We start from the raw sequence: 11029 nt of genomic DNA, 5'->3' as shown, positions 1-11029 counted from the left end.
GGCTTAGTAAAAATCATCTGAAACAAAAATCTACACTGAGGAATTGTATTTTCTACTTGACTTTCTTAAATATTTTATTGAGTTTTACAGCACTGGTTTGTAGGCAATGACAAATGGCTTCAAATACCCATTTAAAAAGCATAAAAATCATTAAGTAGATACATGACATTTGTAATAAATCATAGTAGAACTAAAAAAAAAAAAATGACTGGACTGATACAGTATCTCAAACTTCAAGAGGAATTTGCTAACCTTGAATGTACAAGAAAAACCAACACAAATAGAAAGAGGAAACAGACTTCATATAAGTGTGATATAAGTGATCTAGAAAACAGGAGGAAGAGACATTGTGTAGGTTGTATTAACAAATACATTGAGCGAGTTCTTTTTAAATCACAAATAACTTTAAAGTGACAAACTTGTTATTATTAAACACATAATCTGTCCACATCCTGTAGATTGTATGGTGTTAAAGAATATCACTGTTAAACTAACACTCATACAACATCTAAAAGGTATTGCTAGTTATTGAATGTGATCAGCTGTTTATTAGAAGAAATACACCCCCAGTTAAAAAAAGTTGGGACGACAAGTTAAAACGAAATAAAATCAGAAATTATTTAATTAAAAGTATTTAATTAAAAACAGCACAGGAAATATTTTTTTTACGATATCAGTTTTATTGATTATGTAAATATATGATCAGTCCTAAACTAATGCCTGCAATAAAGAGCAGAAAAGTAATGACCAGGGAATATAAGACTGGAATCCTTTTGTCATCCCATGCAACGCCATCATCATCTGGTTCGGCACTTGGGTTTTGCAAATAGTTCGACAATTTAAGAACCTTTTTTTCTCAATGCACGATTGCATGAAATTTAGAAAAAAACACCACCTACAGTCCATGATATTAATAAATATTCCTAGAATCTGGAGAATTCTACGTGCAAAAAAAGAGTACGACTAATATTGAATGCCCATGACATTTGCTCCTTCAAACTGCACTGCTTTAAAAATGCACGTCCACATCTACAATGATTGGTGTCATCAGTTACCAAATGTGTATAGAGCACTGGCCAAAAAAGTGACATAACACAGTAATAAACATTTTTCGAATGTGTTCCAGCCATCAAATTTAAAATAAGTGTTTGTGCATATACAGGAAACAATCTTGTTGTACTGTTTTCAATCAAATACAGGTCAAAATATTTTATTGCCATCTTACCTGCTGTACCAAGCTTTTTGGAAGTGGGTTTTGTATTACATTAATTTGTACATTTGTACATTTACAGTGCAGCAAAACACTCTCTCTCTCTATATATATATATATGTCAAATAAATGCCATCTTTAATACAAATATTTTGAGTAAATATATAAGCGCATCTGAACTTCTTTGTCTGAACTTCTATATTTCTTCAGTTTAAAACTTCGTCTGTAGTCTTTTATCTATGGCACAATGATTTCACAGCACACATCACTCACTCCTTCAGTTTACAAGAAAGGACCAGGATAGAATACAAAATATCTATTTTGTTGGCTTGAATGATAAGATCCAACCGTGTGTAGAAGGTTCCTGACTGTTTGTCAAACAGGGGACGTAGTAAACACATTCGTAATGGTTTGTGAGATCTCAAAATAACAAATGTCAAAAAGTGCAATGTAGCCTAATCATAATCTGTAAATAACCAACTTTCCCTAAACACTTTATTTTGGTGCACAAAGCCACATTAGCCTCACTGTTTCCTTTGCAATTGTCTTAATGTACAAAGAAACGATGTACATATAGTTTTATGATTCATGTTTCCGTTGTTAATATTTTGACTGTTCACATTTAGAATGAGTCCGAAATAAAGGGCAAAACTTTTGCTGCTCAGCACCAGAGGCTCAGTCCCAAATCACATCCTGATGTACCAACTAGTGGTATTCCATTATACACAGTAGTTATACACCTGTTCTACAGCCAGAGGGGGTGCAATGTTAAAGTCTTCAAGTTAATGTGGCAGTCACATGCCTTAAGCCAATCATGCACCGGCTTTCCAACAATACAGAATTCAAAAGAAAGAATTTATTATAAACGTCCAGCTGCATGCGGTACGAAAAAAGGCAAGCTGGAGGGTAAAAGCTTCACCCACACCCATTTACAAATCCGTACTAACCAATCACTGCAGAGGTGGGCAGAGATTTTGGGCAACTCAGGGTGGCCTTTTACTTAATGCATAGTTTCTTTAAGTCAAGTCAGCTGACATTTTTACTTGCTTTAGATTGGTTAGCACCCTGATTTGATCGCTTGCTTAGACTTAACCTCTCCTGAAGTAGGTTACAGTGTGGTTAGCACTGCACCACATTTCTGATACTCTTAGACATGAAGAAATCCTAAATCCTAAGAAATCCTAGCCTAGTTGTTATGTCTTTCCAAGAAAGATTTGGTTTAATGAAGGTAGTTTCCTATTGTCAAAATGTATTATTTTTATTTATCTTAGGACACCCTTTAAAAAAAAAAACACTCCTTTTGAGCAGTTTTTTCCTTTTTTCAGACTTACAGTTAAGTGATCCTGAAGTTTATAGTGTTTCACGGCCAGGTGACTCCATACCATACCATGTGATATCATAACACAGGTACCCATACTGAATTTCCTCACCCTTTCTGTAATGATGTTTTATGTGGAGCTAGAAGTAGTGCACACTATTTTTTTTTTTTAATGTAAGAGGCTAGTTAAAGTTATCCAATGTATTTTTGCAATCTAGACCAGGGTTGTGGTTGACCAGGTTGTACAAGATGTAACATAAAGCCTCCACAAGAAGGCATTCGTGTACAAGTTTATTTATTATTATTATTTTTCTCTGCGATCCATTTATTCCGCTTGCGACCCTTACCCAGGGTTTAAAAAACCCTGATCTAGACCATCGGAGGATACAGTAGCTCCTCACAATTTGTACAGCATGTGAACACATGGTACATAGTGGTGATGTAAAACACAATTCAAAAGGACGGCAACAACTTGAGCCCTTTATTCACTTTCTCGTTTTACCACCACTTTATCCTGGTCAGGGTTGCGGAGGGTCTGGTTTACTAGTCACAATTACTGTGGACCTTTGTTGTTACTTTGTGAGTTTCAAGTTTTGTGTAACTTAGTTAGTGCTACTTGTGCTGATTATCAGAACTCTTTCTACTGTTATGGGTCCTGATCCACAGATACCCCACTATAGAATGAATAATTTTGAATTAGTAAATCACACAGATTAGTGAATGTGACTGCACTGTCCGATATAAAAGTGCTTCTCTGTTTGTTGTTTGATTCCTCATGATTCGTCTTGTCTTAACACACCTAACGGTGATCCCAGTGTTCACCATAAACGACGCCTGTGTGTTAGCACTGACCTCAATGTCGCAACACTAAGTAAAAACACAATACAAGTCATGATCTAAAGTGGTTGATTTTGATTGACGGTGTAGGTTTTACTAGGTGAGGGTTTTAAAGCGTCTTTTCCAGGCTTCCCATTAGCCGGAGCTGTGGAGGCGCTGACCGGGGTATCTCCAGGTGCACTGCGCTTGTTTGACTCGTCTCCTCTGGATCGCTCCTCCGGGCTGGGCTGTGTGGCCGGGGCCTGTTCTGCTGGGGGGGGCGCAGCGAGTTCCTGCTGGAGCTTCTGGCTCTGGAGGAGGCGGAGCTGAACGCGAAGCTCCAGAATGGCCTCCTGCTCCTCATGGATGGCCTGGTTCAGATGAGTGTTTTTGTTCTGTGATGAGAAATTATAAATGGTTTAGAAAGTTTATTAATTAGAAATCTAATCATATGTACACCTATGGGCCATTGTTTCATACAGACCTTTGATATATTCTACCAAGAAAGCCAAATTTGAACTAGTACACATGCCATTTCTTGACATAACATGACATAACTTCTTTTTTCCTACTAAGTACTCATGCTCATTTCCTCTTCTGACTTCCTGCTAGGTTGACCCAAGTCCTTCCTATTCTGATGGTATTCCATGTGTATTTATTTAAACAAACCCCTGCAATTTCCAGACATGTTCACATGATAAGGTTTCCTTAAGGGGATTTCCTGAGATATCACTACATATTTCTTATCATGAATCCTATTTTGGGTGCATTTTTCATTTTCCGGCCTTTTCCAATTCCCTACTGTAATTCCAATTCATATGTGACAGGCCGGTACTATTTATTTATAAGGATTTTAACGTCATGTTTTACACTTTGGTTACATTCATGACAGACCAGCTAATTACTGGTTACACAAGATTCATCAGTTCAAGTTTAATGTCAAACACAGTCATGGACAATTTTGCATCTCCAATTCACCTCACTTGCACGTCTTTGGACTGTGGGAGGAAACCGTAGCTCCAAGAGGAAACCCACAGAGACAGGAACTCCACACAGAAAGGACCCGGACCGCCCCAACTGGGAATCGAACCCAGGACCTTCTCGCTGTGAGGCAACAGTGCTACCCTCCGAGCCATTGGAGTATTGGATGTGATAGTTCATCATTAAAAATCAACTTACTTCCAGCTCCTCATTCTGTTTCTGTAGATCCTCTAAAATCATCTGCAGCTCCTCCTCATCCTCGCTCTCACTCTCACTGTCGGACGAGTACTCCTCTGTCTCACTCCGGCCTTGCTGTCGGCTGGGTGGGTACATATGACAAATTGATTAGGCATTTGATTTTATTCTTTTGTTGCGGCTTTGTGAGTGCCACCAAATCTTTGGTTAGTGCCACTAACTTCGGAAATATCATTTATGAAATTGTATTATTTTGTGAACTGTAGCCTTATTTCAGCTGCCCTCATATTTTTGGAGTCGCCACAGTGGATCATTCTGATCGGCATATCCGACTTGGCACAGTTTTACACTGGATGCCTTTCCTGAGACAACCCACTTATTTATACAGGCTTGTTACCAGCACTAAGAGCGTGCGCCTTCCAATATCTAGGCTGTTTGCCCCCCCCCAACCACCATTCTCAGTCATAGCCAATTATGTCCATGCAGAATGATACTCAATGGTTTAAAATATAACCCGTGAATCCTGACCTCTGTATGTCAGCGATCTCGGCACGCAGCCGTTCAATCTCCTCCTTTTCTGTAGCGATCTGCCTGCGCAGGACCTGTTCCAAACAAATTAACTCCTCCTGCTCGGTCAAGATCTCATTTTCCTGCAGACAGAACCAGAAACACGTCACACCTATTACAGCTTATAATTTCAGAGCTCACATTTATATATTTTATTGTACATAAGATCACATACAGATTGTTTTAACTTGTAATTAACTGTCCATTACTGGCTGTACTTAAAATCTACATTCATGTCGCTGAACTGATTCTTAGTTTTTCATACTTGTGTTGTGCGCACCAGGTTTTGGTCTCACCTGAGCAAGAAGAATGTTCAGGACCTCCTCTTCGTTCTCAGACATCTCCTCTTTGGATACGTCCTCTTTGGACAGGCTGGCGATCTCTTGTGCTATCTTACTCTCACACTCCTGAAGGTGAGAAAACATGGTCAGGAGTCAGGTGAAGTAGAAATGCTGGATGTATAGGTAAGAACCTCATTCTCATTATAATAGTGTCAATCATGTGAGTGAAACCACTTGCCTGCCTCTTTGCCTCACGGAGTTTGCGTTTAAGGGCAGTAAGGATGCGCTGCACTTCCCAGAGTCGCTCCTCTTTGGAAAGGTCCTTAATCCCGGCTTGCAAGTCTCTGTGCAGGCGGTTTAGCAGGAACTCCTGTGATGAAACCCCCCAACAATTTTCAATTATAGCACATTTTAAACATGTAGATATCTAGAGCCCTCAGTGTGTGCAAGACAGACTGGAAACCAGTTTGATTTCTTGCCCCTCTATTGATTTTCATACAACAACAATTTCTCTCCTCCCTCCACCCCATTCTGGACGCAGTATAGTACTGCAGTGATTTTTATTAACTGTAACAAACATTCAAAATAGAAGGGTGTAAGAAGGGGCAATTACTTTTTCCTGTTACTGTACGTCACTGTATTAATGCTACACCTGCAGAGTCACTGAAAAGTTTAATTCACTGTGTAGGCATTTACCTGTCTCCGGATTTCCTCCTTAATGCTTTCCTGGGTGTCAGGCAGAGCTGGCATGGTGGCTACGTTGGACCAGCGCAGGGGTCGGACCACCGGCTTCAAAACCACATCACCAAACAGCTCGCGAACGTGGGTGAAAAACACATAGAGTACACGGTTCCCTATCTGAATTCAAAGAAGAAAAATTTAAGTTACTGAATGTCTATAAAGGTTTGATTGTCATTAGAAAGCGAGCTGTGGTATAAACCAAGTAGACTACCATTGCTGCATGTCAGAAAATGACATCACAAAAATGTACATGCTTAGAGAAATGCCCAGACATTTAGCTTTCTTTGTCTTCATTCTAGAAAACTCTATGCTTTAGAGAAGTTCTCTATTCTAATTAGCACTTTAGTGACCACATGCACAAAAAAAGGGTGAATAAAAATATCTTGCTGTCTAGCATGTATGTAACTGAATCGACAAGTGACAGCAAACCATTCGCATCAGTTAATATCAACTCTTTTTAAGACTATCCAAAAGAGTGAAGACTGTTAAAGCAGCAAGGAGAAACCAACTCTATTTCTATGTGCATGGTAATAAATATACAGTATAAAGCTCATTCCTCCTTTCCTGTTGTGATACCCAGGTGTCGAGTGTCCACCCCAGTCTCACCTGCATGGTGGGGTGGAGCACAATAGAGATGTTCTGGATGTTCATCTTGGTGTCTGATTCTCGGGCGATAACATGGTCCATGTGGGTGATGAGCCAAGCCAGGAGCAGCCGGCTTCCTTCAGGGACCTCTGTCAGCAGCCTCTGGAACTCGTGCAGTTTCTCGGCCTCGCTGGCACGCCCGCACGCGTCTTCGAAACGTGGTGCCAGGTCGCGGCCCAGCAGGTTGTCGGGTAGCTCGCGCAGGTACTGCTTCAGCAAACTGGCCACTGTGTGCGGTTCATATTCCTCCAGGCACGGGCACTCCTCGCGATCGTACGCTGCCTTCAGTTCATCCACTTTTGACTTCATTCCTGGACAGAATGAGGTAAAAAAGAGGGGTGAGGGGTTTCAGTCATTGGTTTTATCTGAGTAAGGTGTGATGTAATATATTTTCAGATCCAGTCCACACAGTTTTAAATTATGCAGTAAATTCACATAGTAAAAACAGCACAAATGTGGTTTTACCGCTTCTCATGTGAATGCGCCCTAAGTGGGATGGGCAAGATACAAACCCAAACCCTAGTGCTGTTACTGTAGGAATATTGTCCATGATGTAGCAGCTTACCAGAGACGCGGTAGATGCCTTCGCACTTCATGCCATAACTCTCGATATAGTCGATACACTCTCTGAAAACAGCAGGTAGCTGGATGCCATCGTACAATGCCGTCCTCCTCACGGCTTCAGGTAACGGCACACCAAAAATTGGCCTAACAGCGGCCGGAGCCTCCACGGTGACTGGCTCCGGCTCGGCGGTGCTGGGCTTCTTCTTCTTTTTCTTTTCCTTCCACTGCTTGACGACGTCAGCTGCTGTCAGATCCTTGGACTTCTTATCCTTGGCTTTCTCCTCTTTAGGTCCTTTTTCCTTCACTTTAAATTCCTTCTCCTTCTTCTTGGAGAAGCTGGGCTTCTTAAACACGTGAATGCCTTTGGAACGCTTCATCTTGGACGGGCTCTCTGCTTCGTCGGCCGAGCTGTCCTCCTGAAAGGCAGCGTAGCCTTCAGCTAGAGACGGACAAAAACAAAACGTTGAAAACGTGTGTGAATTAGGGCAGGAGAAGGGATGAAACAAACAGAGAACAGAGAGCCACATGGTAGACTACAACACTGTGAGAAACATCCCATCCTGCCTCTCCCGTCCCTAACCAATCACATTCAAGGTTACTCGCAATCCAAAAATAAATAAAGGACAGTTAGAGGAGATGAAGAAACTGCTTAAAGGAGGTCAGCTCACGATTTAACACCAATCCTTGCGATCCTGCTGCGCTCGCTCTCTTTTTAGCTCTCCATCTTTTTTAGTTCTCCATCTCTGTACTCTGGCTAACTGAATTCATTACAGCGATCAGAGCTCCTACAGACACGCCTGTGTCCTTAGAGAACTTTAGACCTGAACAGAGATGTTGCTTTTTTACTACGACACACCAACGGATGGCCAGAGTCTAGTGGGTGTGTCCTCAAACTGTCTGTCTCTTTCTGCTTGCTTGCAATTGGCTGGCTAAAGATATCAAGTGGGTGGAAAAAAAATGAACAGATTAATTGATTGCATCAAAGACATCAATGTATGTTTACGTAAAGCTCTTACTGCGTTTCTCCTTCTTTTTAAACTTGTTTTTCTTCTTGCTGTGCTCTTTATCATCATCTGAAGCAGCGTCAGGTGGCTCATGATGATGTCCATCATGTGGGGGTGAGGGTTCCCCTGTGCGATACAGGCCGGGGAATTTAGTCGGACTGATTTCCTCTGAGCTCGGGGTTCGAGCTACACCGCCCTGATGCTCCGCTCCCCGCCGCTGCTCTGCAGGGCTGCTATTGGGCGGCAGGAAGCACTCCGTCATCCTGCCCTGCTCTCACCTCTCGGCACACTGCCCAGCTGTCAGTTACCTCTCCATAGCATCTAAACAGTGGATAGTACATGTGGATAGTAATGAAAAACACATGACAGACATTGAGGAAGCTTTAAACTATAACTATAGAAACCTAGGACTTGGAATTAACCTTTGAAACATGGGAAACTCCCACAAGTTCCACATGACATCAGAAAACATGTTATTCAGGTTTTGTTTCAAAAGACTAACAGATCTGTGAGTGCCTGTTTGTGCTGACTAAAAAGGTCATGGGTAATTGGTTTATTTTGGAAACCCTCATGTTGTGAGTCAATAAACGACACATGTACCAGCACAGTTTTAAAACATCTAACGACCACAATATAAGGTCAACAGTATATGGACAATCCTCTTAATTATTGAGTTTGGGTGTTTTAGCCAAACCCAGATCTAACAGGAGAAAACATCAAGTATAGGATTCCAACATTATGATTATTAACATTTCTGACTCTCTATAATCTATAATGACTTTCACTGGTGCATGAGGAGGACGCAGAGCCTATAGTACCCACGAAAGACAATCAACCTTGCAAATGGTGCTATTTGATTTGCAGTTTTGCACAGGGTACTGTTTTATTTGCACAGTGTATAATTGCACACATAATGTGAATAAACTGCACCTTTTAGGCTCTTATATTATGCACCTTTTGTTCTTATATTCTTATCTTCTCATATTCTAGGCAAGCTGTAGCCTAGTGGTTAAGGTACAGGACTAGTAATCAAAAGGTCGCTGGTTCAAGCCTCACAACTGCCAGGTTGCTGCTGTTGGGCCCTTGGGAAGGGCCCTTAACCCCCAATTTCTCAGACTGTATACTGTTACTGTAATGTAAGTCACTTTGGATAAAAGTGTCAGCTAAATGCCAAAAATGTAAATGTTATTTTTTTATATTATTATATTTTTCAGATTATTATATCCTATTTTTACATTACCTTACTTTTAATTTATTCATTCATTTATTTTTCCTGTATTACATCGACATGTCGTTGTGTAATGCTTGTGATCATTGTGAATTGTTGCTGTAACACTGCAATTTCCTTTCAGGAATTACTAAAGTAATCAATCAATCAATCAATGCCAGACTTTTAAATACTTTTGTTGACTGAATCTGCACCTCCAAAACCTGTGGATTGTTCTCATTTTAAAGTGTACGCTGTTAAAGCTACACTTTTACATTTGTCCTATATGAAAATGTATAAAATCTATATATAAACGGAAATATCATCTTCCACTAAAAGACATTAACACAGTGTTAGTTTTTACAAGGGCGGCACGGCGGCTCAGTGGGTAGCACTGTCGCCTCACAGCAAGAGGGTCCTGGGTACGATCCCCAGGCGGGGCGGTCCGGGTCCTTTCTGTGAGGAGTTTGCGTGCTCTCCCCGTGTCTGTGTGGGTTTCCTCCGGGAGCTCCGGTTTCCTCCCACAGTCCAAAGACATGCAAGTGAGAGATACAAAATTGGAGATACAAAATTGTCCAAGACTGTGTTTGACATTAAACTTGTGAACTGATTAATCTTGTGAAATGGGTAACTACTGTTTTTGTCATGAATGTAACCAAAGTGTGTAAAACATTACGTTAAAATCCTCATAAATAAATAAATAAGTTTTTACAATGTCTGAACTGACATGCAGCAATATAAAGTTAATCTATTTGCCATATGCTGATCAACTACAATAACTCGCATAAATAAAGGATAACATTTAGATCAATACCACTCAGATCAATACCAGCCATGCTTAAACATTACACTGTAGTTAATACTAACATTAGTTATATTTAAAATATATTATAAATGTTATTATGGGCAGCACATCCGGAGCAGGTGAGACAGACGAGCAGTTTTGTACAAATGCAGTAAAAATTATGTTGTTACATTGTTAATATACGACATGCACATATATTTTAATTAATTAATTTAACCATAAAATGCAGTCCTATCGTAGTTTTGTCTTTGTGTCATGAAATGTGTACATCCTGCTTACTGCTAGCAAAGATAGCTAGCAGGCTAAGAGTTGGTTAGCGAGGTCTGCTACTGTACAGACCAATTCAAATGACTGGAGTTAACTCGCTAAATGCGTCTTAATAGTTTTTAAGACCAAAAACTAAAAACTCAAGCATTACATGACAAAATAAAGAATAAAATGACCGCGACAGTATAAATAATTGGGTTTGCAGCACTAACCTGCTTTGGTTCAGTTACACAGCGGCGCTTCCTGTGACTTTGTTTACGTGCCAACTGTGACAGTTTGCGCTGGTGCGAGCGCGTTGACTTCTGGGAAATGTAGGCAGAAATGTAGCAAGAAGCTAAAATGTGCCAGAGTAGAACCTTCTCGACTTGTGCTCCATGTATTATAGTCATTTTAAAGCAAATGTTAATGGATTCATATACAAATACAGC

General features: G+C 40.5%; 1 protein-coding gene across 2 annotated transcripts; it reads right to left on the bottom strand.

Moving 5' to 3' along the window:
- Positions 1-657: 657 nt before the first annotated feature.
- On the bottom strand, positions 658-10902 carry ralbp1 (ralA binding protein 1). Of its 2 annotated transcripts, XM_062987627.1 has the most exons (10): positions 10814-10902; positions 8335-8643; positions 7320-7757; positions 6716-7065; positions 6065-6226; positions 5607-5738; positions 5384-5494; positions 5049-5170; positions 4524-4644; positions 658-3739 (listed from the first exon to the last, which is right to left on the bottom strand). In XM_062987627.1, exons 2-10 carry the CDS (start codon positions 8582-8584, stop codon positions 3425-3427), a joined length of 2001 nt encoding a protein of 666 aa, XP_062843697.1. In that variant the 5' UTR covers positions 8585-8643; positions 10814-10902; the 3' UTR covers positions 658-3424. The 2 variants fall into 2 exon arrangements, with proteins under 2 accessions (XP_062843697.1, XP_062843698.1); XM_062987628.1 differs by lacking the exons at positions 8335-8643; positions 10814-10902 and adding an exon at positions 7987-8316.
- Between the last annotated feature and the right edge of the window lie 127 nt (positions 10903-11029).

This window comes from Trichomycterus rosablanca, chromosome 25, assembly GCF_030014385.1.
Source record: "Trichomycterus rosablanca isolate fTriRos1 chromosome 25, fTriRos1.hap1, whole genome shotgun sequence".
NCBI classification, from domain to species: Eukaryota; Metazoa; Chordata; class Actinopteri; order Siluriformes; family Trichomycteridae; genus Trichomycterus; species Trichomycterus rosablanca.
Note: the sequence above shows the minus strand (reverse complement) of the source record. Positions and strands in the feature narration are given on the sequence as shown.

Coding starts and splice junctions, on each gene's coding strand:
- ralbp1 (XM_062987627.1), bottom strand. CDS start 8,584: ATGACGGAGTGCTTCCTGCCGCCCAATAGCAGCCCTGCAGAGCAGCGG. Junction 7,758..8,334: donor TAAAAAGAAGGAGAAACGCA/GTAAGAGCTTTA, acceptor GTCCGTCTCTAG/CTGAAGGCTACGCTGCCTTT. Junction 5,739..6,064: donor AGGAGGAAATCCGGAGACAG/GTAAATGCCTAC, acceptor GTTTCATCACAG/GAGTTCCTGCTAAACCGCCT.